Source organism: Lethenteron reissneri, chromosome 9, assembly GCF_015708825.2.
Source record: "Lethenteron reissneri isolate LAM-NWPU_2019-01 chromosome 9, ASM1570882v1, whole genome shotgun sequence".
In the NCBI taxonomy this organism is placed as follows: domain Eukaryota; kingdom Metazoa; phylum Chordata; class Hyperoartia; order Petromyzontiformes; family Petromyzontidae; genus Lethenteron; species Lethenteron reissneri.
The window spans coordinates 433,016-459,797 of record NC_083787.1 but is presented as its reverse complement, the minus strand read 5'-3'; the positions used below and the strand labels follow the sequence as shown (position 1 = coordinate 459,797).

General features: G+C 47.8%; 1 protein-coding gene across 9 annotated transcripts in view; it reads left to right on the top strand.

The window, feature by feature from the left end:
* Positions 1-26,782, top strand: part of LOC133340391 (protein MTSS 1-like) — an 87,517-nt gene that overhangs the window by 42,161 nt on the left and 18,574 nt on the right. For 7 of the 9 annotated variants that reach the window (XM_061548553.1, XM_061548558.1, XM_061548557.1 and 4 more), the window contains exons 4-7: positions 20,679-20,763; positions 24,557-24,648; positions 25,601-25,675; positions 26,343-26,384. In XM_061548553.1, coding sequence (XP_061404537.1) covers positions 20,679-20,763; positions 24,557-24,648; positions 25,601-25,675; positions 26,343-26,384 — 294 coding nt within the window. The remainder of the gene's footprint in view (positions 1-20,678; positions 20,764-24,556; positions 24,649-25,600; positions 25,676-26,342; positions 26,385-26,782) is intronic. The other 2 variants (XM_061548556.1, XM_061548555.1) reach the window with 1 other exon arrangement.

Below are 26,782 nucleotides of genomic sequence, written 5' to 3'. Positions count from 1 at the left end.
GTCGTTGCCTCAACATCCGTGAATCTACGTCAAAGCAATGTGCCAACTACGCTCGCTGCAGGCATAATGTTCCACTGGACAGGTCACTACCACGAGCGAATGTCATATTTATTGATGTCAAGTGAGTTGTGGGCGTTGCCCGATGCTGCTTGACGTCAGGTAGCCTAGCCTCGCTTTCTGCCTGGAGGAAAGTGAGTTTCACCTTATGATAGCCATGGCATTTGTGCTTGCTCTGCATTGAACTTCTCAACTTCGGCCCTTAACGTGCCATCGTGAGATGGCGGGAGAGAGCTCTGTTTCTCGACATTGGAAACAGCAAACTTAGCTCCTGCAGTGAACAATATGTGGTCATGTGAAGTAAAGGTTTTATTATATATCTCTAAAAATATTGTGTACCTCGGCAATATAATCACTGCATCAGCAATGAAACATGTTCACCACCTGACAGCCCTCGTTTTTGTTCCTCAAATTGCACATGTGGCACATCGTCACTTTGCCGGAATGGAAGCAGCAGACACTAGTGCTCCCTTGCCGAATTCCCTCCAAAATATCGATTGATAGGGTTATGCCCAGTGGGCGTGGAGGGATGATTAGCAGCGCTGGTTGTTGGCGTTTGTGCCTACGCAAACAAGAGAAACTAATTTGCCGAGTGACCCATTCCTCCGTGCAAGCTCAGCATTGCTGACGTTCTCCGCATATCCCGAGATATGTGCTCCCCTCGAAGGGGTTAACGTCTTCCTAAATAAAACGCGGCAACAGCTGTCAGACTCTTGTCCATCATGCACGACCCTTAAGCAAACAGTTGTTGGGCTAAGATTATCATGCCTCAGTGGCGCTGGCTCGAATAAGGCACAATGATCTTGGGTCCAATCGCTCCCTATACCCCCCGCAGGCAGCACTGCTATGCATTACTGATCTCGGCCTGGGTGCTAATTTTAGAAAAGAACGATCACTTGTGATAAACTGGAAGGAAAATAAATGAAATTGAATCGTTTGGACCACGCCTTGAATGCATATTTGCCAAAACTGATCCCCCAGCTGCAGCCAGGTATTAACGACAGCCCTGTAGCCAGTCGAGATGAAGCAGGTGAGCTGTGTACTTAAGCAATAATACGTAACAATACTAACTTACATCCCTTTGTCAATCCACTGCTGGATAAAGGCCTCCTCATGCCTTGTGGTCATTCGTGTTATTTGATCAATTCTCTAGCACGTTGGTCAGTGTGGAATTGTGAAGGGGTTTGTGATGGGGGATGACCTGCTCAGATATTACTCGCCATTGATGTTAGCAGCGAAAGCCTACTCAGGTTGCTTGGTTCGTAGTGCAGTGTGCCTACCACTATGCCACCACTCCCCTCCATGTACTTCAGTCTGGAGCCACAATTGTAATGGGGAGGCCTTCACCGAGCATTGGATTCGCGAGGAGTTGTAAATTATTATAATTATTGTTACAACAAACTACAGTTAGATGGGGGAAAAAATCGTTGGGCAAGTGCTGTAGCACAGCGAAAGTAAATTATGTTTCAATGCCAGGGTTGACAGAATATTAATGTGCGTGTGTGCTTGTTTTTGTTTTGGTAATTAAGTCACTTTTCATGAAACGACACTTTCATGGCACACTCTACTGCACACGCACACATGCAAGCACGCACGCACGCATGAGCATGCGCACGCACCCACACACTGCACAGTTGTGCTGCAGACACACAAATGTGTTCCGACTTGCCGTAAGTGTGATTCCATCAAGCCTGGAGCTGCCCCCCCTCCCCCATCTCTTAGCCCTGCTCCCTTCCCTGGTATCCTTGGCAATTACATGAGGAATGGCTGTCCTGACATTGGGTATTGTTCTCGGAGAAAACTGGCCTATACAGGATCGTGTGAATGCACTTTCTATCCACCAGCCCAGACACAATGCAAATACGGATCAAATACGTTTTCTTTTTTAAGCTTTTTTTCCCCCGCTTTGTTGTTTATTTACGATTTCTTCCAGATTTACCGTGTTCCTTGTTTTGTTCAAATGAAACGTTATTTTGTTGTGAGATGGTGGATGACGTTTTCAACTTCTCTTTGGAAAAAAAATAGAATGGTGAAAAGTCTCTGCATGTTTCGCAACGAAACGCTTTTGACATTGATCATCATGAAGGACGGGATGAGTAAGTGCTGGGGATGCCATGTAGTGGCACAGCGGTGGAGGAATGTTGATCTCCCCTGTCCAGACACGATGCCTTGCGACATCTCGGCCGCAAGCATGTGCGCTTCAGAGCCTGAAATGCGCAAAGAGAAATCCAAAAACAGTCGACTCATGTCGTAAACTAGTGGTATCCTTTCCACTCCCTCATTCGTGGATAGTTGGCATCATTTAAGGCTAAGGTTTCCTGAATTTGATGTCTTTAAGTGATAAAATGTACTGGTGACAGGAGAACTGCGCATTGATCAGTTTTTGGAATTCCAACCTCATCGTTCGCAACGTGTGACATTATTAGGCGGGTTTAAGGCGGGTGGACAATTTTGTGGCCTAAACAAAACCGCTCCCTTATTTCCATTCTACCAGATGCGTGTGCGACGTACTTTGCGTGTTGCGCGTACTATGCGTATCAACTGTATACACGTGAAATGTCAATGTACTACGCAGGGCTCTCGTATTCCATAGCAGCGTGCAAAAAAACAACAACAGTGCTGCTCTATGTAACCCAATCCTGCTACTGTGATACTCCTGACTAGCATTTATGTCAGCCTGCGCTATGATGTCAGCATTATTCCAGGGTTGATTCCTGGGCCTTCCATTTTGACGTGGTGGAGAGGCTGAGCTTTCAAGCGTCAACTTCAAAGAGAATGATGAGAAGTTGAGCTGCGATATTATAATAGGTTTCAAACAGCCCCTGGTTAATTTTTCAAGCTCATTGCAGACAGCGTCAGATAGACATGGGAACATACGTGCAGCTTACAAGCTTTGCCTACCATTGCATTGTGGGCTACATCTGCAGCAGAACGTTGGCGGCTTCAATGGGGTAAGATGAACCTATATAGAAATTAATTTCACTTGACCCAAAACCTTAATTTTTCCGTTCGAATGAGATGCCAAGAACGCAGAGCTGTGTGTGAATTAAAGGGAAACAATACACAATTGAGCAGGGCTCAATCGTGGGTAGGGGATGTGTTTAATCTTTTTAATCCCAGCTTGGTGGATTTTAAGTATTCTCACGCCACATGAGATTATACGATAGTCCTAATGAATGCCTTATCGGTTTAAAAGTTAACATTAATGTGTAATTTTCATAGCAGGCCAATGGAGCAGAGCAGATTGCTGCTCAACGTTGGTGGAGTTTTAAACGTAGGGAATTAATCCAGCGATAGTGGGGGGAACATTGCCCTTTTTCTCATTTTCCCCTGGTGGCAAAAAACAACAAAAATCATCAATTGATGAGCAGGTGGGTAGAGGGCACCGCTTATTTTCTAGGAAAAATGACTGCATTCCCTGAACTCTCCCGCTTGCTGTGTGGACGTTTGCCTTTGAGTGATGGCGTTTAATGAAACAAGTGACACGGTAGTCTCAAGTCGTGCGCGTGATGCGTGGGAGAACGATTGCATTATGTCCTACTCGGGGCTTTATATCAGTCGGGTCTGTCCTGGTCGATGAATGCAAGTGTATTTCCGCACCCGGCATACAACGTCCAGTTACTTATTGCCATGGATGTGGCTACTAGTCGCTTCGCTCTCTCGGCCGTTTTCAATTCTAACCACATTACAAATTTCGTCCACGCGCTTTCCTCTTTCGTCTGATTTCATCCCAAACCTTCCGCGCCGGTCACGCCACGCACCACATTTTTCGTTCAGTCTTTGAATAGAAGTCGTTCGGTGAGCATATCTTATTTGTGTTTATTCATATATTATTAATACTGTACTTGTTTCTGTGATTATACTGTCAACAATTCATCGTTATTTTTTGTGATAACAGTATAATACTACAGTGTTCATAGTTATTTTCGTGATTATAAAACACGTGTACAGTATTCATACTGTGCTTATTTTTGTGCTTTAAAATATTTATAATGGGTCCTAAGTGTGGTAATAGTACAGCTAAAAGAACCCATGAGGATCTCAATTTGCAAGAAAAACTTGACATAGCCAAACTTAAAGAGCAAGGCATGTCCCATGCTGATAGAAGTCGCAAGCTCGCCGTACCTCGCCTAGCTTGCGACTTATATTTACTGTAGTTATCTGCATGTACGTTTTTCGCCGGCCAAAACAAATGTGCAAGCTAAATAAAGGCTCTGCTTTGACATTCGTCCATTTTTGACATGCGTCCATGCTCTGGTCCCTAACCAGACGAAAGTGCGAGGTATTCCTGTATGTAGCTCAGTGGGCCTTACCTGGTAAAATTCAAAATTGTTTAGTTTAGTCGTACTCTAGTCGACCATCGACCTGGAAATTATTGTTATAAAAATCTGCAAATTTTTTCAATAATTAATATTACCAAATAATGATGAATAGCAATAATAATTAATCACCAAAATTAAGTGTGGAAGATGTTCAGTGAGAACTTGAGTCGTGGTTTTACCACTACGGGCCAGCCGGCCAGCCTGCCACCACCAGACAGCAGCTACGGGGGAGCAGGAGGAGGCACGGTGAGGCAGCAGCTGCTGCCTTCCCAGGAACATGTTTTATCTCTCGGTTTGACCCCATTGCCCACCAGATGGAGGGAGCAGGTTCAGGGCTCATTGTTCAGGTGAGCAGTTAACCCACCCCAGGGTATATTTTAAGGACATATACAGCATAGTTTTACACTGCACAAAGCAACAGTTACAAGAGCTGCTATATTGAATAAAGAGCTGCTTTAGTTACCATTCTTATTTTCTACCGACCGGATGTAGATTACACACTGACCAAGTCGGCTTAACGCTGACCATTCTGCCTGCCACAAACTGTAAAAAATAGGCCGAGCGCAAACCTAATGCGGTAATTTAGTTACGAGTGTCAACACAAGTTCGTGCCATTAAAATGTAATTATTTTGGACGTGCCAGCTATGTGGAGAAAAAATTTTCGTTTTTTTCTAGGCTCAACGAAAATGCGTGGGTGCTACCCACAATTGGTAATGGTTTTTGTTGGTATGTGAACATCATTGACGAGCAGGCATAGTTCACCCATCATCGCCTGAGAAGCATCGCTGTGCAGTTCACTCCAAACTGCTTGCCTACAGTAAAAGGATATTGCTCAGTATGGACATTTGCGATCGTACAGTTGTGACTTCATGCCCTAAAGTACAACAGTTCTCAAATAATCAATCGGGGAGCAGAAGCGGAACTTGGAAAAGAAGCAAACGACACAAAAAATCGGTTCCATGATCGCGATTGGATTGTTGCGTTACACGTCGTGGGGGAGGCCGTGAAGCAGACTTTGGTAACATCTCGGAGTTTTGATGCTAAATCAGATTGGGCATCGTAGTCCCACACAGGTGCCAATCCTCTTGAATGGGACAAAGCCGAGACCAGGTGGCAACTGCATTTCCCTGCCCTCCATAGCGGCGAGCTCCGGGCAGGGAGCTGCCCTCATTTCCGAGTCATCTCCGTGAACTCTGCGCGCAGAAAAGCCACCAAAGTTGCATTCAGTAGAAAGTTTAAAAAACAATTCCACTCGCCCCCCTCCCAGGATGTGCATTTGATGCAAAAGCGTGCGCAGCCCACGCCGCGGTACAGTGCGCGACTTCCTCCGTGCCGGTGTTTACACGCCTCGGGAAGGCGCCTCCCAGGGTGGGGCTCCCACGCGGTCGCCTTCCTCTCGATCCACATGTTCCCAGCATTGACAGCAGCTGGGTGGGAGCGCAGACGTGGTGGTGGTAGCGGGGAGGTGCAAGCCGGAGAGGGGGAGGTGGGGGGGCATGAGCGATGTCCCGAGTTTGCTCAGGGGGGTGACGCCCCGAGCCACGGCGTGGCCGGGGGACCCAGAGATGTCACTCACTCGCGCCCCTCCATTGTGCTTGTTTATCGTATTAGTTTCAGCGGTAGCACTTCCATGGTGGGAGGGGGGGCTCAGATTACTGTGTAATCCCTGCAGAAAAAATGAAACACTTCACACTTCATTTACTCAAACATAGACCCTCCACGCCCCCCCCCCCAACCGCATGTGCTGGAAAGCGCTGGTACGGCCGTAGATGTGCAGCGTTCGTGCCACCACCGTGAGATGCTCTGGCTGTGTCCGTGTGGAAGCCCTCTCTCTGTGTGCCCAGCCTAATAATTACAGCCGAAATTCACCAAACGAACTGCAAAAGGTCACCAGATGTCGCGAGATACACCTCAAGTCGTGAAATAAAATGTCACTGGAAAGCTTACAAAGTATTACACAGAGTAAACTGGTAGAGACAGGGTTCTGATTACATACCTGGAATTGCACGTGAATTTGTATTTAGTCCTCGTCCCAGATTGACGCAAGATTCGTCGCTCGTCACTGAGACAACATTTTGCTTGATCGGCAACACCGCCGAGTTGGCAACGCTGCTGCCTCTCTCGTGTGCTGCGAGCTGGGTCCGGTGTGAAGAAGGGGGCTGGTGACGTTAAATTGGCCTTCACAGCTATTGTTGTTTCTTGCCCGACGACGTGCGTGTGCGTGTTCTCCAGGAAGTGCACACCGAGACTTCCTTTCTGTGGGGAAAGGGACGGGCTCCTTGTCCGAGGCGGGAAACGGCGCCCACTTGGGAAAGCAGCTCAGCGCCACGAATTGTGATAGATTGCACTTGGGACAATTAGTCACTTCATTGCCAAACTGCTACAGGATCCCGAGAAAAGAAGAAAAAAACACGACCTACCTATTTTGTTTCTTTAAATCGCATTATTCCACTTCGTGTGTGTGTTTATTTATTTGTAATCGGGCAGCAGAAATAAATGTTTTAAGGGTGGTCATCATTAATATTTTAGGGCTCTTTAGTTTTCCACTCCACATTCATAACAATTACCCTGGACGTCGGGTGCGAATGGGTGGCTCACGGTGGCTTGGGCAATCCGCTTGGAACCCAGCAGCAACCTGCGAGTTTGATTCCCAGCCACGGCTGCCATCGGTGGCGAGTGATATCCAAATCGGTCCTGGATTACCTCGTTCACCAATACGCGCTGAGCAGCATGGTAAAGTATGGTCAAAGTTTAGTGAAGTATTGTGTGCGCAAAACACCCGCCAATGATCCCCATGGTGTGCGGAGGCCTTCACCCAGCAGGGTATCGACTGAGGGCTTTGCATCACATGACGTTTATCTGGTGTTATTTATAAGGGACGGTGGCTATGTGCTAAATAAATGTTGATGGAGGTATCTGCTCAGGTTAATGCCAGCGCCTCCACTGTCTGACTCCAACTCTGGAGCCTCAGCCACCCGTGAGACAGCTCTGTGCCCAGCGGGCCTCATTATCAACATCCACGCAAACATTATAACTTCCCCAAATGAAGGAAATCAATTATGCACTTCCCCCTCCCCGCCAATTATGCTTGGCCGCGTGGTCTCTTGAGTGTGTGGAAGACAGATGGATGATGCATCTCTCTGCATCGGTTGTGACGAGCGAGAGGCCGCTGCTTGCTTGTTGCTTGCAATCTTCGCTCCCTCCTGATTGCAGCTCATCAAGCACCCGACAGGAGGGTTGTGCTGTGCATTTGTGGCGTTCGAGAGCCACCCACATGACAATGCCAGTGCTTTTATATGTTCGCAGACTTGAGGCGCCTACCTAAAATGACTCAACATAATGCCATCTGATGCTTCTGCTTCTCTCGTGGTTTGTACGGGATTGCAACCAAGTATAAACAAATTTAACTGATAAACATTTTTGGTGAAGTGAAGTCAAATGAGTCATATTGGGGTATCAGGTTAACTTTTTGTCTCATTTAGTTTTTTTCTCAACGCGCTTCCCTGTTTATTCATGGTGAAGGGCAGGGGCCAAGTCCTGGCAATCATTCTTCGGCTCTGACAAGGGGGCACCATTTTCTTACAGTTTATTTTAATTCCTCCCCAGTAATTGTTTTACACAATTGACTTGTTGAGAGTTCAAGATTACTGCTGGGTAATTTAAAAGGTTTTTTAACCCAGAGTGGGGGTTTGCTCGGCCGTTGGTGCAAATGGATCGACGTCGTTAAGCCCCCCCCCGCCCGGCGGTCTCGTTCAGCCGTCATCAATCACTCGGCTATCGCCCCGCTGCACGACGCGCGCGTATACACGTACACAATTACGCAGCAGCAGCACCACCATGGTGGGCAGCCAGCCATACTTGCGCTGGAAACTGAACTTCTCCGGCAGAGAGAAGGAGGTCGGCACCCCGGTGGTGGTGTCGCGCGCATCGACGGCAGGCACCGTGAAGCCACTTGGGCAATGGATTGTTGTGCCGGCGTCACCGCGATTTGCAGTTCCACATTGAAGGAGCCCAAAGCTCAGAACTGGGATGTATCAAGTTGCAACTGGTAAGCCATGACATTGCAGTGTCTGTCTGCTGGTTATGAATTCCTCGTGAATTTTACAGCGGTTTAGGGGGAACCATAAAACATTTTTAAAGCCCTTTGACATGTTATACAGCGTCTCGGCTTGAAATGACGGTGTGATGGGTCGGAGGATTATCCAGAGCGAGGGTGCGGTATTTAATAGCCCCCTAATAAAAACCGAGACCATTCTAAGGCCTATTTCCAGCAGGTGTGGCTCACGGCGCGACACGTGCAGCAGCAGCTCGAGCGCTGATGCGTGGCTCGGACTTGAGTTGCTCTGCGCTTTGCCCTGCAGGGGGGTTCAGCGTTGGAATGCAGAAACTCTGTCCATGCTTCATTTGACTCGTGTTTCACGTCATCGTTCCTTGTAGAACAAAGTCCAGTTCATCCCCAATTCTACAAATGTTATGTGTGCACAAACATAAAAAATGCACAGGCGTACGTTTATATATTCCAGATTACATATTCTGTTTGCTAGATATGCAGTTTGCTTGCTTACACTGCATATGTGGCCGAGTGGTGGCATAGTGGTTCGCTCGCTGTGCTATGTGGCCAGCAGCTGTGAGCACTGATGCATGGCTCAGACTTGAGTTGCTCTGTGCTGGGCCCTGTAGGGGGGTTGGGCATTGGAATGCATCAAATCTGTCCATGCTTATTGTGGCTCATATTATAACTCATTGTGTGTGTTTTTTTAGAACAGAGTCCAGTTCATTCTCAATTCAGGGCCACAGTCCCATCAACTGCCTGCACCACTGTGCGTAATTATCCTCCAAGCGGTGTGAAGGAAGCCCATGCATATTTCAGCGAATCAAAGGAGCGACTGTGCTCTCGGCTTGCCCAGCCAGTTGAGATAAGCCCTGCTTGTTCCAATCAAAGCCACTCCCCTTTTACTGTTGCAATTCTCGAGTCACCCCGTGCCTGGGCGGGGGGGGGGTGAACGTTGCCCACGGGTGCATTGGCGAGTGCATTAGCACGAGCACGGATCTTAAGCACAGAACCCAGGTGCAAACATCGAATATTTGCTCCATCTGGTGTCTCCATACGAAACGCATCGGCGCTTTGCGGTGAATTAACGCTGGCCGGGCCCTGTGCAGAGGACACCTTTTTTCATTCAAACAAGCCCGCCCACACGTGGCCTCTGATTTATGAAACGGAGCGCTGCACTCCACTGCTGACTGTCGCCGCTCCCCTGGCCCCGCCGGACGAGCCCACGGATCCCTTCCCCCTGGGGCCCTCGTGTCAGGGTCACGACCGCAGCCCCAACCCTGCGCGGGGCCGCGTGACCTTGTTTTAAGGGGAGGCATACAAACTCTGGGCACAGGGCGAGCCCAATCAATGTTAAACAAACTTTAAACAAATGTTAAAAGCGAAACGGATACAATCTGTTTTTGTCTGTCTTGCCGTTCTCCTCTCTTGTTCTCGCGCCTGACGTGTTTCACGATAGGATGTTGACGGCCTTCGCTAAGTTCTGCTTGCTTTTGTCCGGCCTCCCGCGAACTACTGCAAACACTTTGTAGATCATCGATTGAAGCTTGAAAATGTCAAGAATACTTCAGATCAGCCAGCGTGTGTCTGTGTGTGAGAAGTCATTGCAGCGTGTGAAGCACAGACATCACCACAGCTGCACATGGTGGTGTATAGATATTTAACCCACAGTTTTTGACTTACCTTTAGCAATATTGAAGGGGGGGCCCAGCCCCCAAAGAGGTCTGGAGTAAATTAATGAAGCCTGCCCAGCTCTCACACAAGACAAGGGAGCATTACAAGTCATGTTTTTTACAAAATACAATTGTAAAAATAATTTTGCGGTGTTGGGAATTCTTAAGTGACGTCGATCAAATGATTTCTCCCATTTTCCGTGCTGCCCCATGGCAGCAGCTCGGCACAAATCGAAATCAATTGAAAGTCCCAGTCGTCGTCTTCTGCCCATGAGTCACTTCTTAATGATAAATGGCTTGTCTGAATGCGCGGAGTTTTCATGAGCATTACACAGTGCCACTCTGCTCGCAGGCAAGTTCCGAAGCGATTAAACTTGATGCATCTCAGCCGTGTCTATCTGAGCCCAGGTTATTGCCCTCAGGTTGATGCAAGAGACGGTTTTTGTTTTTATTATTTTCGGGTTTGTGGCGAGGAGCGTGTGTGGGGAAGAGGGAAGGGCTTGGCACTAACAGGACAAAGGTCGGCAGTTTGTGCAATACCTCTCTGTCTCGACACAACAGGTTTTGTCTTTTATTCCTTTCACTCTCTTCGAGAAATGCGCTTCGAGAGCTAAGGGGTGGGGGGGGGACAAGGTGGTGGTCGAGTGGGGAAAACGATCCTTTCGCAAATTACGCTGCAGGCACGTTGACAGCCAGACATCAGGGCTGGGGTTTGGCACCGCCGCACGGTCTCAAACGCGTCCGTGACGCACCACCGCCCTGTAACCACAACGTGGCCACGACCAGCGGTCACGCTCCTCGGTGCCCCGTTGAATTTCTCGGGAGAGATGAGGAGATGTGATGAGTGGTGCGCTGAGTCACACTTTAGGCATTTCCTCTTGCACAGTGTTCAGAGCAGCAAATTTAGTTAAGCTTGGGAAGGGAGACCAGGGATGGGCAACTAGGCTATTGCTTTCGGTTTTTACAAGGGTTTTATATATTGCCATTCATTGTGTGTGTGCAAAAGTGTGTTAGCTTGTGTGTCGTGTCGCAGTTAGCACGCTGCGCTACGAATCCGATGACCCAGGTTCGTTCGATTCCCGCTCACGGCCAAAACCAGTGACAATTTTCTTGAACCGGTCCTGGTGCGATGTGTAAACGTCACATCGAGGGAGACAAAGGCGGCTGGGCGTGGTGCTGGCCACTCACCCCCTCGTGTGCTGTGCTGGCCTTTATAGGTGCTCGCTAACAGCACTTGCCCCGAAAGTCTGTTAAGGCTATACGGGGGTCTTTGTCTTTGCCATGGAGAGGGGTCGTGTAATGATTAGCGCACTGCACTGCGAACCTGCCAACCCAAGTTTGATTCCCGGGGCAGTGTGTAATGATCAGCTCTGGGGAGACAAAGGTGGCTAGGCATGGTACTGTACCGGCCTTCAAAGGTGCTCGTGAACAGCACTTGCCCAAATGGTCTGTTTAAATTTAAATGGGAGATCTTTGTCTTTGTGTCCCATGCTTTCTATTAAAGTCACATTTAATACAAATGCTGAACAGCAGGCTTGAATTTGTGTTTTTGCGCATGCTCATGTGTAAGGAGCAGTGCTACAGCAGTGGGTGGTGCAGTGCACTGCAAGCCCCCCCCCCCCCCCCCCCCACTTAGTTTTACTCAACCTGAAATGAGTATCTATTGCATTCTATCAAAATCGGTACATGGGAGGCAAAGGCGGTCTGGTATGGTGCTCTTGGCCACACCATTCCCACGTGCCATATGCCAGCCTTAATAGGTGCTCGCTAACAGCGGCTTCTGCCGTCTGTGCGTGTGAACACTCTGGTTTCAAGCTCTCTCTGTTCCCTGCGAGCAGAAAGGAGGAGCAGCATTCCCAGTCATGGCCATGCGTCAACGCACTTTCCCATTTCCCGCAAGATGTTTATCCGGGAAGCCTGGTGGGACCTCCTACCCAATTGTGGAAATGAGATCCAATTGCGTGTCTGCAGCACAGTTCCTTACTACTCCCACTATTAAACAACATAGAGAATATTTAGATATTTCAATTCCGCCACGGAACTCGCCGTGCATGTCGCCCCTGCTGGGGATCACGAGGCCCTCGGAGCCGCCGCTCAGCGGGAGCCCTCCGGCGCCTCGGGCAAGAATATAATTTCGACTTAACGTTATCGCCACTGTGTAATCGCCGAGTCTTCTCCCCTGAACTCTTCTTTGAATAATCTACGCATCTGGAATTTACTCCGACTGTCTGGAACGGGGAATGGCACAACGCAGGCCGTCCTTTTAGTGTCACCAAAACATTCAGTCAAGTCGAGTTACAACTGGTTTCATTTTATATCACGATAATTATTTAAAATCGCAAAGGCAAGGCATGCATCTTCGTTATCATCTGGTTATGATCATAGTTTTGACATCTTAAAAAATGAAAAATTATTTTTGAATGAAATGTATGGCAAGGCTATTTTAATATAATGTGATTTACAGAATAGGACACTAACGTATTACATCGGTGTATATTATCTGCTATGATTTATGGATCACAAACATTGACATTGAATAACCAAAAGAATGCAAAAACATATTTGAGTGCACTGAGAAGCATGGCGAGGTAAGTGCTCAGAGTTACCCTGTGAGACAAAAGGAGGAGCAGCATGCGCATGAGAGGGCACGTGATGGCTGATGGGCTTGGCTAATGACAGATTGGCAGGCAAACAAATGAACCACAATACCTTGCTGATCTCGTCAAGGAGCATAAACCATCACGCAAACTCTGGTCATCCTCGCAGTGGCTTTTGGCTGACCATCGAACAAAGACGACCACCGCATCGCACGCTTTCAGATGCGCTTCTGCGGCCATCTGGACATTCTTCCGATATTAGGAAGCCACTGGAGCTATGCATTATCGAGATTGAAAAGTAATTTATTTTTACAACTGCTTTTTGTGTTTAGTTGTCCTTCCCCCACACTTCCGATTAGCATGGTGGGCTACGTACGGTGTGAAAGAAGTTCAACAAACATACATACAAACGAGGAAACGCACCCAAGAGGATGTCCACCGTGAAAATGTAATATTGACATCAATTAATTTGCAGCTACAAGATGATTAGTTATATATATTGATAATTATCAATGATGGCTTGGGGGAGCCCTTCATCCAGCACTGGATACACCATGGCTGGTATTGATAAATAATTATGTTTAGTGGCACCCAGGGGCTTCTGATGGGTCAACACCTCTCGGTTGCTTGTCGAGTCTCACCTGTCCTGCTAAAAGCCACGGCTCTACTGAAAGACGCCCCTTAAGATCTGGCACAGGTGCAGTCTTCTGTTGCTCGTCAACGTCATTTCCTTATGCACGCTAAATGTTGGCTTTATAGTCACTGAGAGTATTGTTGAATGCAGGAAATTCCATCTTTTGTGTGCATTCTGGTGTTCATCATATTTCACTGCCCAGGCGTGACCTTGAAATTGACAAACTGAAAAATAAAAATCTGATATTCGCCGTGCCCTTTGTCGAGCGAGCGCGGGGTGCGTTGAGACGTGAACGCGTTTGCGTTACTCGGAGGCCTTTATTTCTTTCTCTTCTCTTGAGGCTATGCCAAGTTATGAACATTTCAGCATTACCACAGTGGAAGCCTTTCTCCGGGGCAATATATATAGTAATAAAAATCACAGTTGTGTAATAAAAAAAACTAAAAAAATTCACGTTTGGAAACCCATGGAATATGTTAATAATTTGTCATGAGATCGGCGGTGCATTGAATGTGAAGGCTCCACATAAGAGAAGCACTTCTCCGGAATGGGCTGCTTATGATTGATGCATTGCTTCGCTGGTGTCCTTCACCCCAATAGTACAGACTGTCCATGAAGGTATCATCCTTTATTAAATAATGATAATTAGGCAACAGTTTCAGCGAGGTCGATAAAACTACACACACATTCCACACACACACAGAAGCCACACACTTGGTAGTATGAAGGTTGTATCGTACGATTGTATCGAACGAGTCTCGTCCCTCTTCACCTCCGCGCGCTTGTCGCGGCGTTGGCGACGCACGTCGCATTTAGATTTGAGTTCCCCACGTCTTCTCCAACTTCTCGGTTCTCATTCATTTCCAATGCTTCTGTCACGCGCTGGATCAACGATCGTCCAAGCTTTTCGATTAAAACAAACAAATGCAATAATATAAGGAATATGTTGGCAATATTTCAACTAGCAGCTCAAACTGCTGTCCAATTATAATTCTTCAACAATAGATGATACCATGATGGACACCTTGTATACCCAATAATCAAGGAGATAGATTATTGGATTAGTTATTGGCTGGCCATTAAATATGAATGAATCTACCACACATCCGTTTGCCTTCCTTACTCGTGATGAATACGAATCACCTCGTGCATCTGGTGCATGGCACTAAATATGGCATTGCGAGTGGCTGCATTCGGTGTGCGTATGCGTCGTGAACACACAGCCACTTTGAGCCTCCTGACTGATTCCATGTACGGCGGTATTCCGCATTTAAACTTTAAAAGCAGCTCGCCCTTCTTGGGTTATGTTTAAAATGAAGCAAGCTGTCTGAGTGCCACGCACTAACCCTGTCTCGTCTTCACTGCCATAAAGCCACCGTATATGTTCACCAGTGCACAGGCATCACTATTGCCTGCTACTTTCTAACCACAATCCACCAGCTGTGGACTTAGAGTCCAAAGCTAGTGCTAACCTCCGATTAGCACAGTTGGCTACGTATAGTGCGAAAGAAGTTCAACATACACACGTACAGTGACTTACTCTTGAGCCCAAGGGAACGGCTCACAACACCAGCCCATGACTTAATTCCATAGAGCTCTCGGCCACAATGGATCAACCACTAATCCGTCCCTGCTAGCATCTTAGCCACACTTAATTGGCTACTCGAGGGGAATAGTGTCGACCTGTGACAACAACGTGTTTCTAAGATTAGCATGCTGGGTCACCTATTGTCTTCCAAGTAGTTCTGAACACACGGCCAATGCATACAGTCCGAGCATGATGAAGCTAAGTGTCAACAAATGTGGGGCCCCCAAAACAGTATTTGAACATTCTATTCGGCCCTCGGCAAGGAAAAGGTTTCCTTCCCAGGCTTAGATGCCAGACCGGGTTCACACTTCCTGCCTTGTATTGGACAGACACCCAGTTGACTTATGCGCGGATCATTTGCTGGCTGCTCAAACCATGGAGATATTTTCTTAGGCAGAGGATTCCCAGCCAAGGCGCCACCCCAGTGCGGGAGATCACAGGGACCCGGGTCACGATACCCCTTGCCAAATTGTCATTGCAGACGCAGGGTCCTGACCCAGCCTTTGAGCCAAGGACCGGGGCTGCCCTTGCTCTGGTCGAGTGTCGCGCTCGGCCAGAGCCATGACCTGACAATCGGGGGTATCGAACGCCGGGCTTGAAACGTCGGTCCTCCGAAATAAAACTCGGTATAGGGATCGTGATCTGTTGATGAAAATGCCTTCAGCAATATGATTCTGTTTTGTCTTATTTATTATAAAATTAGTATTGGTTTTTGCTATTTTCTTTCATATTTTAATGAATAAATACAATTTTAAATCAAGGTTAAAGATGACTCAACCAATTGTTTTTGCATAACTTTGTAATAACAAACAATCTAGCATAAACTACATTGGTGGAAAGAAAATCTAATTGCCACAATTCAGCTTTCCCTATGTATGTCTGTGAACACCAGTCACATTACTCTTTTAAAAAAATTGTACAAGGAAAAGCAGAACATTGAGATATAATTTTCTATAAAAAAATGTTTAACACGAATTTGATAGGTCCAGTCCATATGTATGTAAACAACTCTTAATAGCTTGCTTGTTTAACATTTGATAGCGTAGTGCTCTGTCTCTGTACAGTAATGAATCCTGGGTACTTGTAGAGGACCTCTGAAGCGGAGAAGCGTTCGATGCCGTGGCAGGCAGCGTTCGATCGATGTGATGGGTTCAGAGGGGGTTGGGGGGGGGGGCGTTAGGGGGGTGAGGGGGGGGAGCAGGAGGCTGCCGGTAAGTTAGAGTTGCATGCGGACACGGATGGAGAAGCTGGACAAGAGAAACAAAATGAGCTATTAGCCAGGGCGGGCTCGTGTGTCCGTCACGCCACGTGGGCTGACAGCTTGGTACAACTGTTACATCTTCAACACAATCGTTAGCTCCAACGCCATCCTCAATGCCGACCCCAACGCCATCCCCAACGCTATCCTCAACATTGACCACAACACCATCCTCAACACCGCCATTCACACTGCTATCACACTCGTCACTGCGCTTGTCTTCAGCTCTGTCTCAGATGACGGCGGTGTAATATAAAGAGCACATGTTGCTCGGGATGCACACTGGCCACGGCTCGCGCTCCTGGCTTTTTTTTACGTAACATGACAGGTTTGTGACTCACGCAAATGGTTTTACATTTCAAAAGGTGTGCATTTCACGGTGTTGAAAGTCAAGGTTTATAAAAGTTAATGATGCTCAAATTGAATTTCCACGTCGGGTTTCTTGGCGCAACTTGACTTGACATCTTGGATATTTTTCGACGTGTCGGTCCTGTCAATGGGTGAATTGGCTGAAAGTTTTTGCAAAATGAGACACAGCCTCTGGACGGAGCGCGTATCGCGCGATGCGATGAGCTTCGACTGCAATTACTTTTGGAGGAAGTGGATAAATGCAGGTTAAATGGGGCTTCGTTTTATACATTACAATTTTCTGATAATTACTGATATGCATCATCAGCCCTCGGGGATGCTTTGGCAGGCGTAGTGCATTTGCCTTATTTAATTAATCGATGTCTACTTAAAAAGAAATATATTTTTGATAAAAACGCGTTTAGGGTTTGGCCTAGAAACCGGCATTGCAATATTATAACTATGGCTGCTGCTGGCAAGGACAGTGCAGCAGAGAGCGTGGAATTATTCCTAAAGGCCCGTTTAAAAATAAAATAAAACTGGAGACAGCCTTGCACTGTCAAGGCCACACGAATGGGGGAGGGCACATTGATGTATTAGTCAGGGCACCTGGCCCTTCCGCCTGTCCCCAACTCTCTACTCGTGCCTTGGCTTCAGACGGCTACAGCACCGCACTGCTCTCCACATTTAGCACACTTTATTGCAATGCAATTAGTTAATTATTTTAAAAGAGCTCGTGTATTACTACGTGTTGCATGAACCACTGGAACATTTACTCATTGATAGTATGATTATTATTCATATTCAAGTTGCAGGCTGGGTGAGAGTATTCAGAGTATCGTGCACATGCCCTCGTTTGCCTCGCAGTCCGAACGGCTTCCACGAGCTCTCAGGTTCATTGTCGTGTTTATAAAGCAATCACACTCCGTGTGCTGTACGAGTGACGAATTCGCATGTTCTTTTACGTGACCACCCTTACTAGTTGGCCGTGTCGGGTGGTGGGGGGTTTTAATGACACATTTCTATATTTACGCGATCTAACCCCAAAAAAACCCTTTTATGGACTCCTTTGTTGAGTTTGGGAGTTTATTGGTTTAACACAACACAAAAGATCACTTTTCCCTGACCAGGTCGGGGCTTTAATTACTGCCACTGTAAGCTGGGCCAGGTTCAATCCCCAGATACCGGGCCTCGGTTATGTAGTCCACAGTAATGCTCGCACAGCCGGCATTGTCAAAGAAAGTTCTAAATTTTCACAGGAGCACGGTCAGTTCTGGCGGTGCTCTGCTGGTTTTTTCCGCGCCTTGAAACACTTTGTCTTGTTTTTCACCACACATTTGAATAAATGTGACATTTCTGTTGGTAGACCGGTTAATTTCCATATTCAAACGTGCATGTTAAATTACAGTAAACAAATGTATAAATAGAAGTTCTTTACCACCTCTCGTACAATGCAGGGTACAGTGTGTACGCTTTGCTCATTGTTAATCTGAAAAGAACCACCAGCTTTTGAAATCACCTATGGATACGCTGCCATCATTCTCGTGAGCTAGTAAAGGCACCGGGCGTGTGTTTTACTTCTTCCTTGGCTGAATAAACAAGCGAACAGGAGGCAATGGATTCAGCTGCTCGTGCCACTTAGCTGAGAAAAGTCATCCTCTCCCGCATTCCGTGAGCGCTGCTCTTTAAGATGGACCAGTGGGGCGTTTCACTTCGCCTTGTTACGCAGAAAGACGACCTTGCAACTTGCATATGTTTTGTTTTCGAGGTTGTGCTCTATCACGCTCTGATGAACCTTTGGGTTGTGCTATGCGTTGTTTGTCACGATGTCCGACGTTTCGCTCCCGAGTGCTGGGAAGATCTTCTTCGGGAACGCCGTTCAGCACTGGGAGCGAAACGTCTGACATCGTGCAGGATGACACGCGGCACAACCACAAACTCGCCGGCGAGCCGTACAGCACAACAGCATGGAGAGGCTTCGGCTTCACCTCCATGTGAATATTTTAAAACGTGTTTGTCTTGAGTCTCTGCCCAATGGTTGGGGTATTGAGAGGCTGCCGAATGCCCATTACCCCGGTGTCATTTAGGAATGCGTAAATTGAGGGGAGGGTCGCAGCTTCCGTAGATGTTTACAGTTCAAGGGCAGCGCGTTATTTGTTTGATTAAATCGTGAAAGGAAAATGTGACTTTTGCGAATCTCCCCAGAGCAAGGAAATTATAAACATACACTCATGGGTGGAGACACGCAGTGGTTACCACGATGAGCAGCCACCGCAAGATCTCGTGGCAGTCCGATGAGATTACGGCAGCAATATTTGGGGTGTTGTGGTGCGGGAGGCTTTTCACAAAGTGAGCATGTTAGCACATCCAACATGCACTCCCTTTCGGTTCTTGTTTGGTTGGTTATTTTGCAGGGTTTCACTGGCATGTTTTGTGTCGCCTTGATTCATAGTTAGGCAGAAATTATAGGAATGTTTTCTGATATTTAACACATCGGTGGAGTTTTGCCAATTTAATATTGAAAATGCAGCTTCTAGTTTAGGTTTTTTTTATTCTTTCAGTTTTATGAAATAAATTCCAAACCGTGGAAAATGAACGCACAGGATATAAATGTGTTTCCAGGAAAGGAAAGTGAATGCCATTTCACGTTAATTTGTGCGAGGCGCTGCCTTGCAACGACTAGGTTTTATGTTAAGTTCATTTCAATTATTTACGTGCTTGTTTGTGTGTATTTTCTTTAAGTGTAGAACTTTTCTGGCTATGATTCATGGCAATTTAAGCGAGGACTGTTTTTCCCAGAGCTCTGTAAGGGAGCTTCCCTCCAGAGTGATGGAAGGCATTTCCTGCTGAAAGGACATTGGGAGCGGATCTAGCCTCATGTGAGTTGTGGCCAATCACCCTGTGGCTTCCGCCGAAAAAAATACGTTTCAAAGTTATGCGGTCTTTAACCCTCGATCAGATCCAGATGCCTGCAAGGCCCTCATCAAATATGCTCTTAATCACGACAGCACAGCCACTGATTCTCAAACAATCCCCACGAACGTAGTGCTTTATTACGAATAGAAGAAAAAAGAAAAGAAAATACCAACTCGAGAGAAATGTCTGCGTCAGGGTAGGCTCCATTCATAGCTCACCCCCGCGCAATACGGATTCGCTCTGCTCTAGGACCTTACGCTGATTTCCCCAGTGGGCCTCATCTCCCCGCCACATTAAAGGTTAAGATGCGCGATGGGACATCTGCGCGCTCGAGATGGATCGCGCGGTGAGGCCGCGGCGGTTGGGAGGTTCTCCGAGTTGTGCCCGTTGTTAGTCCTCGGCAATGCCGAACAGCTGGGTTAAGCTGCCCCTGCCGGCCGAGTGGCTCAGCACAGCTGCTGGCGTTGAGACGCCTCCCCCCGTCCTCCTGCCGCCCCCCCCAATCCCCCTGCCCCCCCCCCCATCCCTGGGCAGTTTGCCTTCACTACTTACACAGTGGTCAGTTAATGTAACCCCCCCCCCCCCCCCCCCACGTTTATGCTGGGGGTGGCTTGCTTTATGAAAAGTAGTTTCAATGTTTGCCCTGTGGTGTTGTGCGCTGGGTTGGTTTCTACTGCCGTTTTCCATAGCTGCTTAGGTGTAGTGTTTACAAATATTATCATGTTGTTCTGAACGTCACTGGGGGGTTCACGGAGGTGTTTTGTGGACTGTTGTTGCCTTGTGCGGCACAAGTGCATGCAACAGAAAGTGCCGGAGTTACGTATCTCCCACACTCGCGTTGCTTACTCGACGTGTAATGAACCCTGCTTTCTGATGTGATAAATTGGCATGATTTTAGGGTCACGAATCAATTCAAACACTCGGTTATCTGTAGCTGCAGGGGTCATGTTAACCTATTACATGCAACATATACGAATTGTAAAACATTATTGTGATATTAACAATGATATTAACCAATTAATCGATGCACCGTTACACACTTTTACATGCACATTGTTCGGACATATTACATTTCATCAGATGTACTTCTTGCCTAGTAAATTGCCCCACAAACAGGAAGTTTGGAGGAAGTTCCGTCTTGCGAGAAGAAACTAAAAATGCTTGAATGGTCTCAAGGTTCTTGTCATGTTGCTGATGTTTGTGTGTCGCCCTGTGTCTCTGTGCGCGTCGCAGGAGCCACGAGGGAGATCGGTTCGGCCCTCACGCGCATGTGCATGCGGCATCGCAGCATCGAGACCAAGTTGGCGCACTTCACACAGTGAGTTTCACGATGCCTTCACTCTTTCTGAGCACAGGTCCAAAGGGACACCAAAATGCCCTAAAGCAGTAAGTAGCAAACGTCGCTATTGAAGGGTGTAAGAGATTAAACGTGAATACATTTCTTGAACTAAGCAAGGTTTGTAAGAAGAGTTACGCAGGATCCTCTCATTTTAAACCCAACAAACGGCAAGAAAATAACCGCGCCTCACTGTCACTGGAAAATAAAGCTCATTATTCTCAATCGCACCTGGGGGTGGAAACCTGACATGACGACGTGCACTGACGTTCGTTGTGGAGAGGTTTTTTTTTTCCTTTGACCAGAGGCATTGAGACGGGTAGGGGCAGCGATCCCTGGCCCTGCTGTCGTGTCCGCAGGCGTCCGTTTGTCGTGGCGACTGTCGGTGTCGCCATGCGCCACTCGCTTGCCTGGGACACGAGCTGAAGGACAGGCACTGTCTCTCAGCTGCCTGGGACACGAGCTGAAGGACAGGCACTGTCTCTCAGCTGCCTGGGACACGAGCTGAAGGACAGGCACTGTCTCTCAGCTGCCTGGGACACGAGCTGAAGGACAGGCACTGTCTCTCAGCTGCTTGGGACACGAGCTGAAGGACAGGCACTGTCTCTCAGCTGCCTGGGACACGAGCTGAAGGACAGGCACTGTCTCTCAGCTGCCTGGGACACGAGCTGAAGGACAGGCACTGTCTCTCAGCTGCCTGGGACACGAGCTGAAGGACAGGCACTGTCTCTCAGCTGCCTGGGACACGAGCTGAAGGACAGGCACTGTCTCTCAGCTGCCTGGGACACGAGCTGAAGGAGAGGCACTGTCTCTCAGCTGCCTGGGACACGAGCTGAAGGACAGGCACTGTCTCTCAGCTGCCTGGGACACGAGCTGAAGGACAGGCACTGTCTCTCAGCTGCCTGGGATGGGACACGAGCTGAAGGACAGGCACTGTCTCTCAGCTGCCTGGGACACGAGCTGAAGGACAGGCACTGTCTCTCAGCTGCCTGGGACACGAGCTGAAGGACAGGCACTGTCTCTCAGCTGCTTGGGACACGAGCTGAAGGACAGGCACTGTCTCTCAGCTGCCTGGGACACGAGCTGAAGGACAGGCACTGTCTCTCAGCTGCCTGGGACACGAGCTGAAGGACAGGCACTGTCTCTCAGCTGCCTGGGACACGAGCTGAAGGACAGGCACTGTCTCTCAGCTGCCTGGGACACGAGCTGAAGGACAGGCACTGTCTCTCAGCTGCCTGGGACACGAGCTGAAGGAGAGGCACTGTCTCTCAGCTGCCTGGGACACGAGCTGAAGGACAGGCACTGTCTCTCAGCTGCCTGGGACACGAGCTGAAGGACAGGCACTGTCTCTCAGCTGCCTGGGACACGAGCTGAAGGACAGGCACTGTCTCTCAGCTGCCTGGGACACGAGCTGAAGGACAGACACTGTCTCTCAGCTGCCTGGGACATGAGCTGAAGGACAGACACTGTCTCTCAGCTGCCAGGGACACGAGCTGAAGGACAGGCACTGTCTCTCAGCTGCCTGGGACACGAGCTGAAGGACAGGCACTGTCTCTCAGCTGCCTGGGACACGAGCTGAAGGACAGGCACTGTCTCTCAGCTGCTTGGGACACGAGCTGAAGGACAGGCACTGTCTCTCAGCTGCCTGGGACACGAGCTGAAGGACAGGCACTGTCTCTCAGCTGCCTGGGACACGAGCTGAAGGACAGGCACTGTCTCTCAGCTGCCTGGGACACGAGCTGAAGGACAGGCACTGTCTCTCAGCTGCCTGGGACACGAGCTGAAGGACAGGCACTGTCTCTCAGCTGCCTGGGACACGAGCTGAAGGAGAGGCACTGTCTCTCAGCTGCCTGGGACACGAGCTGAAGGACAGGCACTGTCTCTCAGCTGCCTGGGACACGAGCTGAAGGACAGGCACTGTCTCTCAGCTGCCTGGGACACGAGCTGAAGGACAGGCACTGTCTCTCAGCTGCCTGGGACACGAGCTGAAGGACAGACACTGTCTCTCAGCTGCCTGGGACATGAGCTGAAGGACAGACACTGTCTCTCAGCTGCCAGGGACACGAGCTGAAGGACAGGCACTGTCTCTCAGCTGCCTGGGACACGAGCTGAAGGACAGGCACTGTCTCTCAGCTGCCTGGGACACGAGCTGAAGGACAGACACTGTCTCCTAGCTGCCTGGGACACGAGCTGAAGGACAGACACTGTCTCCTAGCTGCGCTCCCTGTGCTTCTGCCGTCAAAAAGCGGATTGACCGCCTCGTCCAGAAATCTCCGTTCGGCAAATTCATCTTTGATGCAAAATAGCCTCCTGAATTCCCTCATCTCCAAACTCCACATGATCTAAATGCTACTGGCCAGACCTCTCAACCGCACTTATTAACATGACCACAGAAACCCAATTTTCCAATCCCCTCCCCCCACTGGCTGGCAACTCAATTTTAGTTGGAGTTCAAGGTCTCTCTTTAAGATTTTTCATGGACTCGCCCATGTATGTAAGTAAGTATTTTGAACTTCTTCAGCAGTCTACGTTGCCAACCGTGCTAATCGGAGGTGCGGGGGAAGGACAACAAACTAAACATAAAAAGCAGTTCTAAAGAGATGAGTTTGCCTATCTCTCACCTCTCACCTTTCTTCCATACTCTTTGCTTCAGCAACCGAGGCTTTTTGTCAAAGCCTCTACTCAACCGATGTGGGGCATTATTCATTCTCCTAAACTGCCCAAATAGCTTGAACCTCCCGTCCCCCAGGCATTTAACTCCAAGCTCAAGACATTCCCTTTTCTCTGCCTAAGACTGGATGCTTCCTTCTAAAAAATAACCATTCCCACCGTTTCTGTACAATATTTTGTGAACAGTCACATTTAGGCACGATGGTATATAGATTCAAATTGGAATGTATTTATGTAGACACTGAGTAGATATCAAATAGTTTTTTTTTCCATAAGTATAACTTCTATCCAAATACGGAGCAGATATATTAAATATCCGGAAAGCTAAGCCTCCGGAAACGTATTGATATATCTATACACAGAAATAGATCGACATAGAGATAGATAAAATAAATGCATTGGTGTTTCGGTAGATGAAAGGATACTGCTGCTTGGCTTGGGATTGGGTATTTCTCTCTGTGAATTGTAAATTATGACCAAATCACCCAGAATGCATCTGATCTCATCAGATCTCATCAGATAAGCAGGGTTGAGCTTGGATGGTGCATGAATGGGTTAACACCACGCACAAACCTCCATTAACCCACACTGGCCAGTGTATTGGTAGTGCCATCAAACAACACCCACAGCCTGCACGGCACAGGGAGGCCCTCATCCAGCAGCGGTCGCACTCACTACACACAAAGTGCTTGCAACAAATGAACCACAATACGTTGCTGATCTGGTCAAGCAGCATAACCCATCACGCGAACTCCGGTCATGCTCGCAGCAGATTTCGGCTGGCCATCGAACAAAGACGGTCGCCGCATCGCGCACATTCAGATGCGCTTCTGCAGCCGTCTAGAAAAACGCTTCCTTCCAATATTAGGAAGCCACTGGAGCTGGGCACTTTTAAATACTCATTTAAAACAAATTTCTTTAGAACTGCTTTTTGTGTTTAGTTTGTTGTCCTTCCCCCGCACCTCTGATTAGTGCAATTGGCTACGTATGGTGCGAAAGAAGTTCTACATACATATATACAGTGCGTAGACGAAATAGGCTGTGCATATGCGTGTGACTCGAAAGTGAGACATCACCTTGCGGCGGCTCCCGTGTGGCCCCACAGAGCACTCGCCAGCAACCTGCTGGGCCCCCTGCAGGAGAAGCTGGAGGAGTGGAAGAAAACAGCGGCTCAATTGGACAAGGACCACGCCAAGGGTAAGCCGTTTGTTCTCTGGACCAAACGTCTGTTGGAACAAGTTGCCATTAGCGATTGCCTATTAAGACCAGCATGGTACAATAGTGGGCATTGTTGCTAGAATTATGCCAGGCTGCTTTAGTCGTAGCAGTAGAGGCGTAACGAATTGTCACGATGCAGTGTCATGTGTCGATTCAAGAAACGATGAATTTTTTTTTACATTGCGGTTGATGTTAGGATTATCTAGTGGCTGCCGGGGTCACGTGAACCCATTGTATACAACATGTTAACTTAAATACTTTTTTAGGCTGATTCGACCAAGGAGAAGCTCAGGGCCAGGTTCCTTGTGCCATGAGCCGTGCTGGGCATTGTAATGAATTTTGCACCAAGTTTTTCTCACTCCTTTGTTTTGCCCCTTCAAATTGACATTTTCCTCTTCGGGGGGTTGCGGAAGAGTGTGGGGGGTGTCTGTTGTAAAAATGACACGGGGTCTTAGTGGGTTACTAACAAAGCTGGCCTACCTACTGAATATTTCTCATTTACTCTCCCAGTGGTTTCCATGTCACAGATAATTTAAATAATTACTCAAGTATGAATTGGGCAGACATTCCCAAATGTAACCTTTCCTGGATTAACAAACAAAATAGTTGTGAATATGTGACGAGGTTAAAAAGGGTAAGTTATCGTTGTAATCAACATCATTTATTTATCCAGTATGAAACAATTCCCTGAGCCCCAATGTCAAAATATTTAAACTGATCCTACTGGAGTTTGCTGCAAGCACAAGGGTTATTGGCAGTGCCTTACTCCTGCCCGCCTTGTGATGCAACCACACTGCACAGCACCATAATTAATAAATGTTGCTGTGAGGCAGGGGTAATTTCGAGTGACATGTCTTGCCGCAGTACGGCAGCGAAAGCAGGGCCAGGATTGTAAAATGAAGCGCGCACGCTCTCTGCTTCCTCGCCACAGAGTACAAGAAAGCGCGGCAGGAGATCAAAAAGAAATCGACAGACACCATCCGACTGCAGAAGAAAGCCAAGAAAGGTAACACGATGGTGAACGGGGAGGGGGGCGAGGGTGAGGGGGGGCAGGCAAGCTGTTGGCACCATGCTCCAAAGGGGACAAAGCCAGGATTCAGTAAATAACGGGGCACCCAAAGCTAGCTCCGATGTATGTTTGCGTATACTTTCCGTGCATATAAATAACGGCCATGATATTATTCACTCTCCTTGTGATTTGATAGTTTTTGACGGAAGTGATGGCAAGATGAAGTAGAGGCCACTATTGGACAACAACAGGCATCTAAGAAGAAAATGGGGGAGGCCTTTTCCCGGGAGTGGGAAGTTATGTTCTGACAGCAACAACAACATCGGTTTGGCTCCCAATTCGAGAACACATTATTTTTTTATATATATAAAGAAACAAAAAAACGCATAGCGCATCCAGTGACTGCAGCGGTCGCATGCACCCATTGGAGAAAAAAAATACTAAAATCGGTTCTCACACACGATTGTAAGTGTGTATCTTCAGCATAAGAATCTGTTTCAATCGATGATTAATCGGATCAACGTAGCACGACCAATGGATATCTGTTGCCATTTGCAGTCATGGCATTGCCTTTCGGTGTCATCCATCGCTCGATCTGAGCGCAAATTATTCTTTGCTTTGCCTAATAGCAACACACTGGATTGGAACCATTTATCAATTTCAGAAACCTGCTGTCGAGAGGAACCCAGGGGCATAAACAAGAGAGGTGAGGTGTGGGAGGGGCAGTGTGTCTCAGGGTGCCCCACTCTTTCTTGGCTTCTTCCCTTAAGGACAGCGTGTTTTCTTCCCCCCCCCCCCCCCCCCGCGTCTTAACACAAAAAGAAAACAATGGTGCAGTTGTTCTCTATGGAAAATAAGAACATTACTGCCGCTGGTCTCATATACACATTTATATATACAGTACAATGCTGCATATCCAACTCACGGATATGCAAAATGTCCGGATTAGTGAAGGTGGGAAATTACGGTTATGCCATTCGCAAATAGGTTATCAGACAAAAATGAAGCTCAAAATGAGCAGATTTAAACGTGGGAAATTGCCTTCATGTACTTTAGACATAAACGAATATACAAGAGAGTGACAATATATTAGTCGATTTTAAA